Source organism: Lampris incognitus, chromosome 19, assembly GCF_029633865.1.
Source record: "Lampris incognitus isolate fLamInc1 chromosome 19, fLamInc1.hap2, whole genome shotgun sequence".
Classification (NCBI taxonomy): Eukaryota; Metazoa; Chordata; class Actinopteri; order Lampriformes; family Lampridae; genus Lampris; species Lampris incognitus.
The window spans coordinates 34,139,458-34,159,651 of NC_079229.1; the positions used below are offsets into that span (position 1 = coordinate 34,139,458).

The window sequence follows — 20,194 nt, forward strand, 5'->3', positions numbered from 1 at the left end:
ACACGCGCCCCGATGGTTTTACATAAATGCAAAACCGGATACCGCGGGTTAAAAACACACACTAACTAAAGCTGATCTCAGATCCGCTTGGTGAGCCCGTTACGGCCACTTCCAGTCCTTGCAGGCAGTAAAACAGGTCGTGCTACACCCTGGGGTATCCCCGCCGTGCTTTATCGCCGCTCCACTTTTCTCCCAATAAGCGGGCGGGGGTGACACGCGGGTGGGGTTGTCCGGTCTGTGCATGTAGCGCCGTTACGCGGGCGCGGGTTTCTGCCGAAGCGGTGGCGTTGGCTCTTCCAGGACCTGGACGCGTCGCTTCCTTTCAGCCATAGGAGTCGGACGGGCTTCCCTACGGTCGTGTTTGTGTCGGTGTGCACCGCGGCTTTCGCCACACCATGAGGACAACGGGGCGACTCGACTCGTGCTAGGCGTCACCCCCCATGGTGTAGCTCCCTGTCCTCCACCCGCTGCTAGCCCAACGCCATGTCGACAGCGGCCGCCGGAGGCGCGTCCTCCTGCATGGGCGCCGTCGCCGGTTGCGGCTCGTCCGGTTCCTCGTACGTCGGCGCGGGAGTCGCCGGCCGGCTGCCGGCCCGCGTCCTGGAGCACGTCTTCTCCTACCTGGACCTGTGTGACCTGATGCGCTGCTCGCTGGCGTGCTGGCACTGGTACAACGTGCTGTCCGACGAGAACAGCGAGGTGTGGCGCAGTCTGTGCGGCCGCACCCTCAGCGAGGAGGCGCTGCGCTCCGACATACTGTGCAACCTGCCCACCTACAAGGGAAAGGTAGGTCCATTTAGAGGGCTAACGTCACAGCAGCACGACTGCGCTTATTGAAGTAGAGGCGCTCGGGGCAAGGATGCACCCCTGGGTTCTCTGCAGCGGATCCCATAATGTTGATACCTTGATAGCTCGCCGGGTTTGTTGTGAGCTTTTGGTTCAGATGATAGGCGATAGGACTTAGGTGTTGTCTTTTTCTGGGCTTAAAGGGTGCATCGTAGTAAAGTGAGACTGTTCTGAACTTATTCTGCTGTTTTAGTGACATGAGCAATGTCTCTGCCGTCTTGATCAGCATATCCACATTACTAATGATACATTCTCAGTGTTTTCTTCCGTGTAGATATTTTATGAAAGCGCCAATAGTTCATCCCAAAATATCATCACATTATGTCTCAATGCATGCTCAAAAAGCCAGCCCCCCCCCCCCCAGAAAAGTTGAATCAGTTCATCTGGACACAAAATGTAGTGTGAAGACATTTCATCGCTCATTTAAGTGACTGTCAGTTCTCAGCTGACTGGAGATTATCTGCAGCTGGGGACTGTGGTTGATTTTGTCCATATTGCCCAGCCTTAAGCAGATCGAGTTGATTTGGTAAATCCATAGATGTATTATGAGATGCCCGGATGCTTAAAAGCCCCCCACACCACAGATACACTCAATTACTCTGTTAAAGCAAAAGTAACTAAGAATTCACCTGTACCACAACGGGATGTTACCACACAGGCTCAGTCACATAAGCCCCTTAGCACATTGACAAAATACAGCTCCCTCAACCACAACCAAGATTCATTAAAGCCACCTTCAGTATTAAAGATAATTCTGTTTTTTACAACCTAGGTCATATTTTTATCATTTTTGCCTTTATGCATATCAGTTATCTTTTACACACTAGCTTCATTTTTGGGGTTTCAGTGTCTAAAAGCAGCAGACCTGTCATAATGTATGGTAATCGACTCATTTCATCTTCTGCAGCTCAAGTCGTTCCAGCACGCCCTGAGTTCCCATGACTGCTCTCGCAATGTGTATGTGAAAAAGAACGGTTTCACCTTGCACCGCAACCCCATCGCCCAGAGCACAGATGGTGCACGCGGGAAGATTGGCTTCACTGAGGGGCGCCATGCCTGGGAGATCTGGTGGGAGGGTCCCCTCGGCACTGTGGCGGTAATTGGCATTGCCACAAAGCGAGCGGCCATGCAGTGCCAGGGCTACGTAGCCCTGCTGGGTAGCGATGACCAGAGCTGGGGCTGGAACCTTGTCGACAACAACCTGCTTCATAACGGTGAAGTCAACGGCAATTTCCCCCAGTGTAACAATGCACCAAAATATCAGGTAGGAACAGTATCTACATTTTTATAGTATCTGCACACTTGTCAGATTTGCAGCCAGATTTGTGACTCAGTCCATAAGGAAGGTCAAAGGGAAACGATCAAGGAAGGTCAAAGGGAAACGATCAGGATTTTCAACATTATCTCTACATATAGGTTGTAGGGATAACTCTGTTAGCAGCCGTGATTACTGCGCAGTCTCGAGTGTGTTTCTGAAATGCCGACGAAATTGTGTCTGCTGGTAACAATCAGTCCGTGAATATGAAAATTACAATCCTTATTTCCTGGTTTGCCGCTATCTTTGATGTACTACATTGAAATGGACTACATTGGAAAAGAAAATGAGAATACGCTATGATTATGAAAAACCCCAAACAATTGAGAGTAGGCGTTCACCTCTAGTACCATTTTTGTAATTTCTAGCAGGAAAGCTGATTGGCAAATAAAATAGGAAAAACATGAGAGAACTTTCTGGTTTGATTTGGAATTAGATCATGAGGTTAGTGGAGGTGTGTATGTGACATGATATCTTGGCTATCTTTGAGCATGCCCAGAGTGTTTTGCGTCTGCCTAACATTACAGTTTAACGCTATTTGTCCATAGATCGGGGAGAGAATACGAGTAATTTTGGACATGGATGACAAGACTTTGGCCTTTGAGAGGGGCTTTGAGTTCCTTGGCGTGGCGTTCCGTGGACTTCCCAAAGCCTGCCTGTTCCCCGCCGTCTCTGCAGTCTATGGCAACACTGAAGTCACGATGGTGTACCTGGGCAGGCCGCTGGATGGCTAGACACAAAGCAGTCCCATTATCAAAACTACTGGGGAAGTGCAGAACATTGGGTTTTTTTTTGTTTTTTTTGTTTTTGATTTTAATGGATTGCTCCACTTGTTCATGTGCATCTGGTCAAAAGCTGTCTCTTGAGACAATGCCATGTCTCTCCAAAGCAGACTGACCTCTTTCACTCTCACAAATAAGACTGTTGATGTTTCCTTTACGGCAGAAACTCAACCACAAATCAGTTGCTCATTACGTGGATTCTGGGAAATGGAGAAAGGTGGAGGGTCTGTTTTTAAAGGTTTTTTTCCTTTCATGTGGAGCTACCCACATTAGCTGCTGGATTTCTTTTTGTGTGTAGGGTATAGAAACATGTTTTTATTAAGATGGATGGAATTCAGTATTCACCAACTCACTCAACCTCCATTTGTTGAAGATGTAATGTCTGCTCGAGTTTGGCCAAACCAGTCATAAACTGTGGCAAATCATTTCAACAAACACGAAGTAGTCGTTATCAAAAGCTAGCCAATGTGGGAGAAAAGGGAAGCAGTTGATAATGATTGAACACAGTTTAAACTGCCATAGAGCATCAGATCAACAGTGATTTTATGCCAAAACTATTTTACCTGAAGTTATATTTGCATACAGGCAAAAGGATATCTGGTATTGAAGACTGGACTGCTTCACATTATCAGAAATAGTCATGTGAGCCCTTGAATTTTGGCCATTTGGAGCATGTCCCCTGTTTAAATACTCAGATTTCCAGGCGGTGGAGACTAGGATTGTATGTTACTGTGTATCCTTTTTATTGTAGTATTGTAGTATTACACACTATTTATTTCTTGATTTTTTTTTTCCATATGGTACCAGAAGTGGGGTCATGGGGCCCCAAAATAAAGTCTACATGGTGCCAATTGTAATTGTCAGTAAAAGATGGCCGTAATATTGTGGTTTGATTCCTCAGCCTGGCTTTTTGTCAGTGTATGTACAATTTAATCACAGATCTTGTTTTAACCCTGCTGTCCAAAGTGGTCACCTCATAATTTAATCTTAAGCATACATTAAGCGTTAATTAGCATGAGCATGAGAGGAAATCCGGATCACACCGTAACTTTCTAATGCGTATAAAGTGTAGCTTGTATTAGTGGTAGATAACAGCCATCTTACTGGGCAGACGATGTAATCTCTATTGATAGTAACACGCCATCTGGCCAACAGGGGGCGCCAAATGTGTAGACTGACCATGCAGAAGAAGTAGGTTTGAGCAACCTGCAAGGGTCCACCAGTTTAAAATATAGGTTCACTTTTTTGTTTTTGTTTTTTAATCAAGATTTTATTAAAACATTGTCGAGCATCATTAAAAATCGTCCAGTCAGAAACTCCACTGACTGTTTCAGTACTGAGAAACTTGGTCTTCCTGGATACCAACAAATCAATGTGGCAATCATTTAAACCCATGTTAAACCTTATAAAACGTCTATTTGGCTAATTTCAAAGTGAATGCAGTTTCCCCCCCAGACTGCACGTTAACACATTGGCTTTAAAGGTCTGAGAAGGCCTGTAAAGGTCTGTAAAGGTCTGTAAAGGTCTGAGAAGGCCTGCAAAGGCCTGTAAAGGTCTGTAAAGGCCTGTAAATGTCTGTAAAGGTCTGCTTTGTGAGAGTGAACATTTGTTTATTATGAAACTACCTTTTGGAGGATGCACCGTAAAAGGAAAAGGGTTTCCTCAAGTCATTTTACGGGTCTCGGTGGATTCAAACTGGGGAGAAAAATCTTATCTGTCAAATTGTAGCACCTGTAAACTGTAGCCGTGATATAATCTGCTCCTGTATGTATTCCAGTAATATTGGCTATGTCGGTATGAAAGTTTGAGACATGACCTAATACACCTTCCACACCTCTATAAGGCTTCATAACAATGGGTGGATCAGTTGAATCATATTAAAAACCACAAAAAACACAACTTAACCTAGCTGTAAAAATGAGTACGACAAATGACCCAAACTACACTGACTAAGACCCAATGACCTACGTGGAGGTAGGCCAAGATTCACAGAAAGATCTTGAAACAAAATAAATCCTGACGGCGGATAAGAACGCTTGAGTTTTTGGCACAAACTGGGCTCTATAACGATCCGCGGCGCATGCGCATTTAGGGCGCGTTCAAATCGACATTGTCCAGTTCAAAATGCGCAGAGGGGCTGTACATACTCTTGGTGTGGGTGTGTTTTGGGTGTGGCACGAAATAAACCAATCGGTGTCGTCTCTCGTTCCCTTTAAAAAGCAGACGCACTTCCGCCTGGACGCGTTGCTATGGCGGATTCGGCAAGTCGGCGAAACGGTTTCCTGCCGAGCTACCGGTTCTCTTTCGTACAGGCTTTCGCCCTCTCAGGCTGTACTGAAGGGATAAACCTGTACGAAACTGAAGGTGTCTTCCTCTTGGCGCCAGGTGTAAAATAGAGCCCCGGATTTTCTGCAAAACAACCCCATCGAGTCTGAAAGAAAAATGCAATACACCCTGCTTCCACCAGAGGGCAGTATCTGCATTGACCGATAAAGCGAATAGTCAAGTCAACTTTATTTGTATAGCCCAGCGTCACAAATGACACGTTTGTCTCAAGGGGCTTTAGAGCAACACAACATCCTGTCCTTAGAGCCTCGGTATCCCTTAACAAATAGGACAAAAACAACATTGTTCATCATGAAAAGGAGTATTTCCTCACCGATGCGTGTGCTGCACCGAGGCTGGAAACAGACGGCAGACATGGTCATATGGCCAAACACTTGCCTCCAGTGGGAACATTACAAGACTTGAGACCAAGGCGATGCTAAAACCCACAACAATCTAATGTGCTGTCAGACTTAAGTTACCTTTCTGCTAAAATATGACATGGTGACATGTCAGGCAACAGACCCCACGTTGCTGGGACTAGTAGATGGTCCATTTAACTCATAAAATGGTGTATCATGATATTGATTGATGATTGTGACCTTCCAAGGACACCAGATACTCTGCCTTTAATATAGCCTCATTAGCTCCCAAATTCAGCATTACCCTTCAACATGTCATTGGTCCGTAGTGGCGCCAGATGCGGTTGTTTTGAAAGCAGCTTTAAACAAAGACGCTGCAAAGTAGAAAGAGCACGGAGGGGAGGGGGGGGGGGAGACGTGCCTATTTGGTGTGACCACCTCCTCCGTCACTAAAGACATGCCTGCTTTGTCTGCACAAGGGACCAGAGGGTCCACACAGGCGTTTTCCTCCATCGGCCCCAGGCCTGGGGCCGATGGAGGAAAACGCCTGTGTGGAGGAAACGCTGAGACGTCACCGCCCCAGTGGTCACGCCACTACTTCCTGCTCCAGTTCCTGCGTTTCACGGCCGCACGCCGGCCCTGTGGCGCAGAACAGGACGCGGCTGAACACGGCGTTTGCGTTATGCAGAGATCACCGTCCGGTGGTCACGTTTCAAACCAGCCGTTCGTGGTCGTGGGATCTGACGAAGAGCGAATAGTTCATGTGTTTTGCAAGACGAAACTGGGTTCTCAGATTGTCACCAACTGAAGTTCAAGTCACAACCGCTACTGAATCACTATATCACTTACTGTCCAATAAAATGTATATTTGTATGTGAATATGTGTGTGTTTGTGTGTGTGTGTGTGTGTGTTTAGTATTTGCTGCATACTAAAAGGCGCCGCTTTGACCTGCCGATGGTTTGCTGAGTTGTTGGTGTCTGCAACAACAACAGCAACAGTGCAGTGCTTCGGTTCTGTTTGGGAGGTCAACCTTTCTCAGCCTCGCAGAGCCGCTACTCATCAGCGCTTTGTAGACACCATCACACCTCCACCCAAACGCTCAGGCGCTGTGATCGATGAGACCTGGGTGGAGGAGAGAGAGGGAGTCTGATGACTGATGACTCAGATGACAGGAGAGAGAGGGAGAGAGAGAGAGAGGGAGGGGGAGGGAGAGAGAGAGAGGGAGAGAGGGGGGGGGGAGAGAGAGAGGGGGGGGGGAGAGGGAGGAGGGAGGGAGAGAGAGGGGGGAGGGAGGGGGAGAGGGGGAGGGAGAGAGAGAGGGGGAGGGAGAGAGAGCCCTTGTGAAATTTCCATGAAGGTGAATCCCGTCTCCTTGATGCTCCACGTGTCTAAGTCAATACATACAGAATACATTGACCCAAGTGATTAGGACAGGGAAGTGGGGACATTTGCTCGGTCCTCACTTCTCTCGGGGTGTGTTTCAGGGTCGGGGCTTGGGTTAAGGTTGGCATTGGGGTAAGGTCGGGGTAAGGGTGGAGGGTAGACGCTTAGCTCTGCAGCCTGCTGAACGCACCGTAAGTTTGGGTGTGACGTCCACACCGAAGGCCGTGTTGAAACTAGACGGTGAGACACTCAATCCGTGTCTTGGTTTCGCACGGACACGTAACTTACGTCTTAACTAGTAGGCCGTGAAAAGGGGCCGCTGACCTAAACACTGTGGCGGTGACGTCATCGCCTGCCTGCCGCAGCGAACGGTTTCTATGGTAACGGCATCAACGTAGCTCGACGTCATAAACTATTTTAACGATGTAAACGTCACACGGTGTGCGTTATAAGTGTAGTGAATTGAGGGGCAGCCGGGAACTGCCGCAGCCGGGGCGGGACCAGTCGACTAAAGGGTCCGACCCGTTAGCCAAGGGCTAGCGAGTTTAGTCATCGGTGGTCGGTACCAGTGGTCGGTACCTTCAAACATCAAGAGATGAAAATCTACTGAAACATGTTGAATATAACTTAGTTTCAGTCTGTGAGCCTCTGTCAGCAGCATTAAATATGGGTTCAAATGGTTCCTGTCTGAATACATATACTTCCTGGGTGAGGGGCGGGGCCAAACCATACCTTACGTAAGCCCTCAAACTTGTGGCGAGCAGGTGACCCGAGGCTGCCGTCTGATTGGTTTCTTCAGGTTTTCCAGGGGGCGCTGTTCTGTGCCGCCCCAGACACTCCCACTTCTATTGGCAGTGAATTGGTAGTGTTTTAATGTTTTTTGATCTAATGGGATTGGACGATTCTCGTGGCTGTCAATCATGTTCACACCCGCCTCGTCGCCTCGTCTCGACTGTCGATCATCCACCGTCTACCAACCCTGATAAAATCTATAGGCTACATGGTCCTTCTTAATAACTCTGTGACTGTGTGGACATTAAAGCAGCGGTCAGGTGTGCTGCCCCCCCCCAAATGTTTTTAGCACCAGCCGCCACTGGAAGGCACAAACATGAGGGGGTGAGCACATGTAGCCTCGTCAGCGTTGTAATGATCCTGTTTTAGTTTACCAGAGTTACTACAGGCCTAAGCAGCAGGGATAGCAGGCGGCTGTTCTCAACACAGTAACATTAGCTAGATGCTCATTACCGGGTTGCAAATGTTAGCTTACTTTTGGCACTGATAGTTAAAGAAAATGTGGGATTTGTTACATTTAGTAATTGTGCATCCCAACTGCAAAGCCTGTCGTTCCCCTTGTCTCTATCCAGCATCCTGAATATGTGGACCGTCTCTGCTTAGCAAGTTGCATCGCTGCACACAACCGAGGTGCTTAAGAGCTAACTCTGTGTCACTGCACACAGAAATGATGAGGCTAATGATAATAATGATAATAATAAACCCCGGTATTTGCTAGAATTTCTGCCGCACTTTGTTTTGTGGTTCCAGCTGCACAGGAAATCCCACATGATCATCCGGGGGTCGACACAATGCCAAAGCCGCCGATCCTACGGCCCTGCTAACTGGATTTGAGCTGAATCCCCCGCCAGACTCTGTGGTGAAGCATGTGAGCGCAGCACAGACCTGGAGCGATGGACTAAGAGCGCCGCTCTCAACACTTTCATGTTGTCGCTCAACGGTCAGTCGACCAGTTCTGCCCCGCACCTCGAGAGCGCACGTCAGAGTCGTCAAACCTAGGAAAGGGATGTGATCCGTCAGAGGAGGATGTGCAGCCAGCCAGGGTGAATTAGGGAAACTGTCCCTCCAGATCATGCCTTACTAGTCCCTGTAGTCTTTCTGCCATGTCAGTGGTTGATTTCCCAGACAGCATCCAGATGTGGGCCACTTCAGGCAGTGATGCGGCACTGGCGGCCTTCTTCTGGCCCTAACAAAATGGATGTGAGCCTGAAGAGGCCCACATGTATAATAACAAATATGGCCCAAATATGCCAAATCACGTGTGATCTGGATGTGACCCTGAAGTGGCCCGTGAGGTAAATGGTGAATATGGCCCAAATATCACCAAACAAATATGGCCACCTTTGGCAAATATGTGGCACATGCGGCATTGCTATGGCTCGGTTCTGGCCCAGATCTGGCAAACAGGAGCGGACCGCCCAAGTGCCATCATTCCACGCGGTATGTGGGCCGGATGAAGTGTCGGGTGTGGGACGGGTCCGGGCCACAGCGGTTTCGCTATCTGGGTTAGCAGTGACGTTACCCCTAGCAGGGGGTAGGTGTGCGTTGTGCGTTATATCTATAAGCACTACGTTGGAACTAACTTCTATGGTGCCAGCTCGGTTCGGTTCGGATGGAGTCACGGTGTAAACCCACAGCTTAGCTGGTGCCACGCCGGCTGCTGAGGGTTAAGTCTCAGGTTCAGGGCCCTGCGATGAATGTAGCCAATGAGGGACTTCTTAAATATAGACAACAAGAGCTCTGTGTGTGTGTGTGTGTGTGTGTGCGCGCCAGTGTGTGTCTGTGTGTGTGCAGCTCTAGCAGGTTGAGAGGCTGACAGGAAGGGTGTGTGTGTGTGTGTGTGTGTGTGTGTGTGTGCTGCTCTAGCAGGTTGAGAGGCTGACAGGAAGGGTGTGGGGGCGTGGGTGTTGTGCGGTTTCCTCTCGGGTGTGTGTGTGTGTGTGTGTGTGTGTGTGTGTGTGTGTGTGTGTGTATGAGGAGTTAATGAAAAGCAGAAGTCTTGACAGAGGGGTGTGAAGGGTTGTGTTAACGCCAGTTGTAAGTGTGGTGGGCAACACACACGCCTGCACAACCTGCCGTCCTCTCACCAGCAGGAGCAAGAAGGAGAGTCGGCGGCGGTGCCGGAGCGTGTGAAGCCGCTGGTGGAGGAGCTGGTGGAGGAGCTCCCGTGTGCCCGCGCTCGTCTCCGGATCGCGGGGTGTCCATGTGACCTGGCTTCCGTTGCTTTCTGTCCGCTTCCGCGAATGCTGCAGAGACGTTGCTGACGGTCCGAGGAGGCTGCTGCTCCTGCTGCTGCTCCTCCTGCTGCTCCTGCTGCACGGCGGGGCCGAACGGCGACATGGTCGGACCATCACCCCTCAGTGGCCTGGGAGACCCGCACCTCACCACCAGCGTAAGTGGCAGTTGTTGTGCGCCTGCCCGGCCCCGCGGCGGGCCGTCGCAGCGGCAGGCTTTGTGTTACTCCGCGTAGCTCGCACACACGCATGCATGCGTGTGTGCTGTGATGTGCTGAGCTGGCTGGCTGTTATCTAGGAGCGCTGCTGACACCCTGCGGTGCTGCGCGCTCACGGCGTTGTTAAACCTGCGCGGCTGGTGTGTAATGCGTTTTGGGTGTCGCTTTCTGTTGGATGGGGCTGACTCTTCTGGCTCTTCTGGCTCTTCTGACTCTTCTGGCTGGCTCTTCTGACTCTTCTGGCTCTTCTGGCTCTTCTGACTCTTCTGACTCTTCTGGCTCTTCTGACTCTTCTGGCTCTTCTGGCTCTTCTGACTCTTCTGGCTCTTCTGACTCTTCTGGCTCTTCTGACTCTTCTGACTCTTCTGGCTCTTCTGGCTCTTCTGACTCTTCTGGCTCTTCTGACTCTTCTGGCTCTTCTGACTCTTCTGACTCTTCTGGCTCTTCTGACTCTTCTGGCTCTTCTGGCTCTTCTGACTCTTCTGGCTCTTCTGACTCTTCTGGCTCTTCTGACTCTTCTGGCTCTTCTGACTCTTCTGGCTCTTCTGGCTCTTCTGACTCTTCTGGCTCTTCTGGCTTCTCTACAGTGCAGAGTAGCAGACGTTTGACTTGAGCTGGATGTTGCACCGCTACCAGCTGAGCACAGCTGATTTGCATTGGAGGTTGTTGTTTTTATTATTTGTGAACATGCAGAACGTCTGAAGTGTGTGTTTTCTTTGAGCTTGCATCCTTTATTCAAGGGCTGAAAATGAGCAGAGTACACAGTATACACATGAGGAGTACACAGTATACACATGAAGAGTATACTATATATACATGAGGAGTATGCAGTATACACATGAGGAGTACACAGTATACACATGAAGAGTATACTATATATACATGAGGAGTATGCAGTATACACATGAGGAGTACACAGTATACACATGGAGAGTACACAGTATACACGTGGAGAGGACACCGTATACATATGAAGAGTACACCGTATACACATGAAGAGTACACTGCATACACAAGAATAGCATACTGTATACACATGAAGAGTACACCGTATACACCTGAAGAGTACAACGTAAACACATGAAGAGTACACTGCATACACATGGAGAGTACACTGCATACACATGAATAGCATACTGTATACACATGAAGAGTACACCGTATACACATGGACAGTACACGGCATACACATGAATAGCATACTGTATACACATGAAGAGTACACCGTATACACATGGAGAGTACACTGCATACACATGAATTGCATACTGTATACACATGAAGAGTACAACATATACACATGGAGAGTACACTGCATACACATGAATTGCATACTGTATACACATAAAGAGTACACCGTATACACATGAAGAGTACACCATATACACATGAAGAGTACACTGTATACACATGAAGGGTACACTGTATACACATGGAGAGTACACCGTATACACATGAAAAGTACACTGCATACACATGAATTGCATACTGTATACACATAAAGAGTACACTGTATACACATGAAGAGTACACCATATACACATTAAGAGTACACTGCATACACATGAAGAGTACACTGTATACACATGGAGAGTACACCATATACACATGAAGAGTATACCGTATACACATGAAGAGTACACCATATACACATGAAGAGTACACGGCATACACATGAAGGGTACACTGTATACACATGGAGAGTACACCGTATACACATTAAGAGTATACCATATACACATGAAGAGTACACCGTATACACATGAATAGTATACTGTATACACATGAATAGTACACCATATACACATGAAGAGTATACCATATACACATGAAGAGTACACCGTATACACATGAATAGTACACTGTATACACATGAATAGTATACTGTATACACATGAATAGTATACCGTATACACATGAATAGTATAATGTATACACATGAATAGTACACCGTATACACATGAATAGTATACCGTATACACATGAATAGTATACCATATACACAAGAATAGTATACTGTATACACATGAATAGTATACTGTGTACACATTGATAGTACACCGTATACACATGGATAGTATACCGTATACACATAAATAGTATACTGTATACACATGAATAGTACACAGTATACACATGAATAGTACACCATATAAACATGAATAGTATACTGTCTACACATGAATAGTATACTGTATACACATGGATAGTATACTGTATACACATGGATAGTGTACTGTATACACATGAATAGTACACCGTATACACATGGATAGTATACTGCATGCACATGAATAGTATACTGTATACACATGGATAGTATACTGTATACACATGGATGGTGTACTGTATACACATGGATGGTGTACTGTATACACATTAATAGTATACTGTATACACATGGATAGTATACTGTATACACATGGATAGTGTACTGTATACACATGGATAGTATACTGTATACACATGGATAGTGTACTGTATACACATTAATAGTATACTGTATACACATGGATATTATACTGTATACACATTAATAGTATACTGTATACACATGGATATTATACTGTATACACATGGATCGTATACTGTATACACATGGATGGTATACTGTATACACATGGATAGTGTACTGTATACACATTAATAGTATACTGTATACACATGGATATTATACTGTATACACATGGATCGTATACTGTATACACATGGATGGTATACTGTATACACATGGATGGTATACTGTATACACATGGATAGTACACCGTATACACATGAATAGTATACCGTATACACATTAATAGTATACCGTATACACATGGATAGTGTACTGTATACACATGGATAGTATACTGTATACACATGGATGGTATACTGTATACACATGGATAGTGTACTGTATACACATGGATGGTATACTGTATACACATGGATAGTGTACTGTATACACATGGATGGTATACTGTATACACATGGATAGTACACCGTATACACATAGATAGTATACTGTATACACATTAATATTATACTGTATACACATGAATAGTATACTGTATACACATGGATCGTATACTGTATACAAATGGGTGGTGTACTGTATACACATGGATGGTATACTGTATACACATGGATAGTATACTGTATACACATGAATAGTATACCGTATACACATGGATGGTGTACTGTATACACATGAATAGTATACCGTATACACATGGATGGTATACTGTATACACATGGATGGTGTACTGTATACACATGGATGGTATACTGTATACACATGGATAGTGTACTGTATAGAAGCACAGAATGGTCCTTTAATATACAGTACAGGTTAACTCATCTGAACCAGATGTTTACTGGAATGCTGGTTGGATGTTTTTAACCTTATACATTGTGTGTGAAGTGCACCAAGTCATCTGGAGGGAGGGGGAGGGGGTGTGAGGGAGGGGGTGGGGGAGGGGGGTGGGGGGTCTTTTTATTGTGAGAATGGAAAATTGTCTTCAGCACAAGAATCAAAAACCCAAATACCGACACGCACTTCAGTTCAGCTCCGGGGGCTGCCTGAGTGTCTGTAGACGGAAGAATCGCTGCGTCTCCTCCAGGAGCGGCGCGGCCTCCCCGGCCCCCCCCCCCATCCTCCCCGGCCCCCCCCCCCTCCTCCCCGGCCCCCCCCCCCTCCTCCCCGGCCCCTCTGGGATACAGATGAAACACGGAGGCCGCCTCCTGTCTGTAGCGGGGGTCCCCGTGCAGCGGAGGTACAGGTGGAGATGCTGCAGCCGGACAACAGATAGCAACGGTAAGAGCGGACGAGGAGGTAAAGGGAAGTCCGGTGTCTGCAGCCTCCGGGAGGAGCATGTGTGACGGCCGACCCGTCAGCTCGGCCAGTAAACCCAGACCCGTCAGCTCGGCCAGTAAACCCAGACCCGTCAGCTCGGCCAGTAAACCCAGACCCGTCAGCTCGGCCAGTAAACCCAGACCCGTCAGCTCAGCCAGTAAACCCAGACCAAATCACGCCCCTGCTCCTTATTAAGCACCTCAACCACCTCACTCATCATCCAAACTCGCCGTGGGAGCGCCGCTCCGCCGGCTTCGAGTCACCCCCACTCAGTTGTGTGCAGCATGGAGACGCCGCAGAGGTCCTGACCTTAAAGAGAGAGACGAGCAGCTCCTGTCACCAACGTGAGTCATGTCACCAGGGTGTAGCGCCCCGACAGTGTAGTCATGAGGAAACAGACCTGCAGCGACTCCACCGTAGACTTCTATGGCGGGCGGAGACGGTGAACAGGAGTCTCGGGGGGGGACAGGATGGAGACAGTAAATACGGTATGATTGTGGAATACTTGTATGAATGTCGGCCGAGTCCATGCGGGGGACCAGTTAGTAGCACCAGTAGAAGTACTACGTATGGACCGGCCTTCACCTTCACACCCTCAGTAACACCTCAGCAACAGCTACGTGTGCGGGGCGGTGGAGGGTTCGAGTTTGAACCCGCCGGTTGTGGAAGATCCCCGTCAGGCGTCTGACCGTCCCCCCACGCAGACCTGCACGCCAGGCGGTCTGGTAGCCCGGCGGCGTGCTGTGTACTGACTGAGCGGGGAGGAGCGACTAGGAGCCGGCTGGGTACAGGAGCTGTCATGGTGTTGTTAATACTTACTCTGAGCCTGGCTGTGTAGACGGCGTGACTGGGTTCACGGTCCCGGTGACAGGCCACCGAGGCGAGGCCGGTCATGTATATGGGAAACAGTAGAGACGAGCAGAAGAGCAGAAGTGAAGAAACCCTTCAGCAGGAAGCAGCTGAGCTGCTCCAGTCAGGGCGGCGTCTCGTCGTGGACACCAGAGTCACACAAGACGCCCAAGCAGCAGGAGGACACGGTGACTCTTCCTCACACGGGACGACGCCACACGGGTAGAGGCCATTTCTTCCCCCGGTCCTGGGTACTATCCTGGGTACTATCCTGGGTATTATTCTGTGTATTATCCTGGGTACTATCCTGGGTACTATCCTGGGTACTATCCTGGGTACTATCCTGGGTACTATCCTGTGTATTATCCTGGGTACTATCCTGGGTACTATCCTGGGTACTATCCTGGGTACTATCCTGTGTATTATCCTGGGTACTATCCTGGGTACTATCCTGGGTATTATCCTGGGTACTATCCTGGGTACTATCCTGGGTACTATCCTGGGTACTATCCTGGGTATTATTCTGTGTATTATCCTGGGTATTATCCAGGGTATTATCCTGGGTACTATCCTGGGTACTATCCTGGGTACTATCCTGGGTACTATCCTGGGTATTATCCTGGGTACTATCCTGGGTACTATCCTGGGTATTATCCTGGGTATTATCCTGTGTATTATCCTGGGTATTATCCTGGGTATTATTCTGGGTATTATCCTGGGTACTATCCAGGGTATTATCCTGTGTATTATCCTGGGTATTATCCTGGGTATTATTCTGGGTATTATCCTGGGTATTATCCAGGGTATTATCCTGGGTATTATCCTGTGTATTATCCTGTGTATTATTCTGGGTATTATCCTGGGTATTATCCTGGGTATTATCCTGGGTATTATCCTGGGTATTATCCAGGGTATTATCCTGGGTATTATCCTGGGTATTATCCTGTGTATTATCCTGGGTATTATCCAGGGTATTATCCAGGGTATTATCCAGGGTATTATCCTGTGTATTATCCTGGGTATTATCCTGGGTATTATTCTGGGTATTATCCTGGGTATTATCCAGGGTATTATCCAGGGTATTATCCTGGGTATTATCCTGGGTATTATCCTGTGTATTATCCTGGGTATTATCCAGGGTATTATCCAGGGTATTATCCTGTGTATTATCCTGTGTATTATCCTGGGTATTATCCAGGGTATTATCCAGGGTATTATCCAGGGTATTATCCAGGGTATTATCCTGGGTATTATCCTGGGTATTATCCTGTGTATTATCCTGGGTATTATCCAGGGTATTATCCAGGGTATTATCCTGGGTATTATCCTGGGTATTATCCTGGGTATTATCCAGGGTATTATCCAGGGTATTATCCTGGGTATTATCCTGGGTATTATCCTGTGTATTATCCTGGGTATTATCCAGGGTATTATCCAGGGTATTATCCAGGGTATTATCCTGTGTATTATCCTGGGTATTATCCTGGGTATGACCATGAAACTGTAAAATGTGCCATACAGATTGTGTGCTGGCGTCGTCCTTCATAACCATAAATTCTCGTTTCATTTCAAACCCAAACATGATTGTCCTGCCTGTTCACCCATCGCACGGCCATGTAGGCCTGCTTCTCAAGGGACGCCTGGTGGGACGAAGTGACCTGTCTTAACTGGTTAAATGAAGTCCAACCTGTTTCATTTTGAAGTGCCGAGTGTTTCGGTGATTTGCATTTGCTTCATTTACACAAACTGTCCGCCGGTGACCACCCTGGTGTTGCAGAGCGGATAGGCTGATACAGAAATGCTCTGATTAAAACCGGGTCACGTTTTTTTTTAAATGTATTTATTTGTTTGTGTATTTATTTACTTATTTATATGTAAAAGTAACGTCCTGTGCACTGCAAGTAAAAAAGCTCCTTATCGCTCTCTCTCCATCTCCTCCACAGTAAGGATGTTAAAATGCCAGTCCACACGCTCTTCCCTGCCTTCGTCCGCCTGTTCGCAGCATGGACGGTCATGATACCAGTATCAAGCCATCCGCAACACAACCAGTGCCGACTGGTAAGCTCCCCTGATTCTTCCCTAGTCTCATTTCTCTCCCCTCAGCCGGAAGCCCACCTGGGATGATCTGTACCACCGCCTGCATTAAAACATAGATGATGTCAGTAATTCTTATAAAATCAAGAAGCCAAATCATGTTCATCGTGGCTACATATATATTTCATTTATATACCACAAGGAACAGTTTATTCTCGATAGTAGCAGAACACCACACCAAGTCCAGGGAAAACATGTGTGTAAATAATAGGTTGTTAAAATTCCCAAAATGTTAATTTTTTCCATTAAAACAAAATACAATCCAAGTTAAGGTTAATGCTGGTTGATGGTTTTATCTTTTTTATTTCACCCTTGTTCGTCTCTGATCACAGTACTCATCTCCTAAGATGACAGACCTAAGCCCAAACCATAGGAAGCCACCGAGAAACCCGTCACGTTTTTGTTGAAACCTCAAAAATCAACATACAACAAGCTTCAGGAGATTTTTGAAAAATATTATTGTCACATGCCTTGTATGGAATAGAGCAAATTAAATCATCAGGTCTTTTTAAATGCAAATGATAACACAGAACTGACGTTAGGTAGTAAGTTTGAGGAGCAATCATGGTTTCCTGCAAGCTAACATGTAGGTCAAGGAACTTGAACTACACTGACAATATCAGACTGTGATATGAAAATGTACCTATATGCGGTTTGAGTTTTCTTAAAGAACTGAAACACTGACAACCAACACTGACAACCACATATACGATAAACTATATTTTCTCCTTTTCTATGCAGATACTAAAAACAGGGCTCTGCAATAATGCCAAGCTATCATCTGTGCCTTTGGGTCTCCCCTCCAACATCGAGGAGCTTCAGCTCAACCACAATCACATTCAAACACTACTGGACAATTCTTTCACCCAATACCCTTCCATAATCTCCGTCGGCTTAGCTGGCAACCATATGGAGAAATTAGAGCAAAACACTTTTCAAGATTCACAGCAGATAGAAAATCTAAATTTAGCAGAAAACTGTCTTCACATCGGATACCAAGAGACCAGCCATGCATTGTCGAAGCTGCCAGTTCTGCGAGTCCTCGATCTCTCTGAGAATCAACTTGAGGATGACATGGCCTCTGTTCTCCTCCAGAACCTGACATCACTGGAGTATCTCAACCTCTCCAGAAACCTCCTGCTGAGACTGGATGAGAGCTCATTCAGCAGTCTCCACAAGCTCAGAGAGCTGGACCTGCAGAGGAACAGGCTGTTCGAGATTGACAAAGCCTTTGAAGGCACTCCCAAGCTCGAGAGACTCAACTTGGCCTTCAACTATCTGCCTTGCCTGATTGATTTCCACATGACCCAGCTGGTGGTCTTGAATGTCAGCCACAATTCTATCGAATGGTTTGTCGCCCGGCAAGACCTCCTCGACACTTTCCATCTGGAGACACTGGATCTGACGGACAACAATCTGCTCTTCTTCCCTTTTTTGCCCAGCAAGAGTCGCCTGCAGAACCTGTACCTGTCCCACAACAGCATAAGCTTCTACGAACATCTGGCAGAAGACCCCACCCTCCAAAACTGGACCATAAGTGTTCAGTTCTTCAACCTAAACAGCAACGTGAGCAACGTGACAGTGTCGTTGTGGGATGAGAGTCTACACGGTGACATCTCCTCTCTGGAAATTCTGGACCTGAGGGGGAACCAGGTGGGATACTTCCCCAAAGGATTTGTCAGAAAAATGCCTGCTCTGTCCAGGCTTCACATGTGCACCAACTGTCTGGAAGCCTTAAATCTAAATTCAGAGCAGTTCTCAAGCAGCCTGTTGGAGTTGGACGTCAGCAACAACAGACTGAGCAAGATTGTGGCTGATCAAAGTGCGCTGGCGGCCCTTGGCAATCTCTCTTACTTTAACCTGAGCCTGAATAATGTGGAAAGGTTACCCTACCAATTATTTTCCTCTCTACCAAACCTCAGGTCAGTAGATCTCAGCTACAACAGCATTGGCATTTGCCCATCTGAAGTAGCTGAGAAAGTTGGAGATAGTATGTCTGACTGTTTGGTCTGGAGTCATTTGGACTCTCTAAGAAAGCTCAACCTTAAAGGATGTCAGCTAAGAAGAGTCCCACCATCTGCATTTACAGGGATGCTGCTGACACACTTGGACCTTTCGGACAACCCTGGACTCCTTGTCGAGCCTGGATCCATACAGGATCTAAGCAGGACGTTGCAGCATCTGGGCTTAGGAAATACTGGCATACGAGCCTTTGACTTTTCCTCTTTGACGAGGCTGAGGTCTTTGAATATCTCCAGAAACTCCCTCACCCACATCCCCTCCTCGCTCCCAAATCTTGAGCTTCAAACACTGGACCTGAGGGACAACAAACTGTCCACTATACCCTCAGGTCAGGCGAATGCGCTAGCCCGAAACCTGCGGACGGTTTTCCTCTCTGGAAACGTGTTCAATTGCTGTCAGACAGAATGGTACAGGACGTTTGAACTAACCAAGACGGTCAATATGGTCGACCGGTCGGCCATTTCGTGTCAAGATCTCACCAGAAGAACGCACCAAGTGGATTTTTTCCAGTCGTTTTTATGTGGGGACATGAAGGGAGAGTCCATTTTCTGGTACATTCTACTTTTGCTATCTATCTGTCTGTGCTTTTTTTGCCTTCTGGTCATTGTTCTCCTGAAATTTAGGCCAAAACTGCTGCAAACAACCATTCCAAAGAAGTGCTTGAAGCCCACATCTTACTGATGGTATGTTTATAAAGAAATCCTCCAGCAGATATTTTTGGTGCGGCGTATTTTTGGAGAAATGTGAATAGTTTTTCAGTTGTAAATACAAAAAAGAAATACATTAAAATTCTGAAACCTCGCAGGAGAATGAATCAGTGACTTTGTACCAGGTATTCGGCCGCATGTGAAGTTATGCAAGAAGCCGCCTTACTGGCGGTTGACCCCCTTGTTTTATTTCAAGTCGATCGGTTTACGCTGTTAATTGAAGCGAGCAAAGTGTGGTTTCAACCAAACCCTCACCCTGGGTTCTTGATGCAAAAATGCGGCTGTGATGTTTTTGTGTCCGGTGAGACACAATGTGTATGTGTGTGTGTGTGTGTGTGTGTGCGCGCGAACATATGCAGAAGTGGTGTGATGCAAGCTGTTGCTATAAGCAGCAAAGGAAACATGAAATTTCCTGTTTTGATGAGA

At 47.0% G+C, this 20,194-nt stretch overlaps 2 protein-coding genes across 2 annotated transcripts; both read left to right on the forward strand.

Annotated features, from left to right (window-relative positions):
• Positions 1-2: 2 nt before the first annotated feature.
• On the forward strand, positions 3-4,452 carry fbxo45 (F-box protein 45). Its single transcript, XM_056299119.1, has 3 exons — positions 3-786; positions 1,754-2,110; positions 2,710-4,452. The coding sequence occupies exons 1-3, from the start codon at positions 484-486 to the stop codon at positions 2,893-2,895; spliced, it is 846 nt and encodes a 281-aa protein (XP_056155094.1). The 5' UTR covers positions 3-483; the 3' UTR covers positions 2,896-4,452.
• A 5,356-nt stretch (positions 4,453-9,808) lies between these two features.
• Positions 9,809-19,857, forward strand: nrros (negative regulator of reactive oxygen species). The gene is made up of 3 exons (XM_056299623.1): positions 9,809-10,198; positions 16,889-17,003; positions 17,781-19,857. Exons 2-3 carry the CDS (start codon positions 16,902-16,904, stop codon positions 19,740-19,742), a joined length of 2,064 nt encoding a protein of 687 aa, XP_056155598.1. The 5' UTR covers positions 9,809-10,198; positions 16,889-16,901; the 3' UTR covers positions 19,743-19,857.
• The last annotated feature ends 337 nt before the right edge of the window (positions 19,858-20,194 follow it).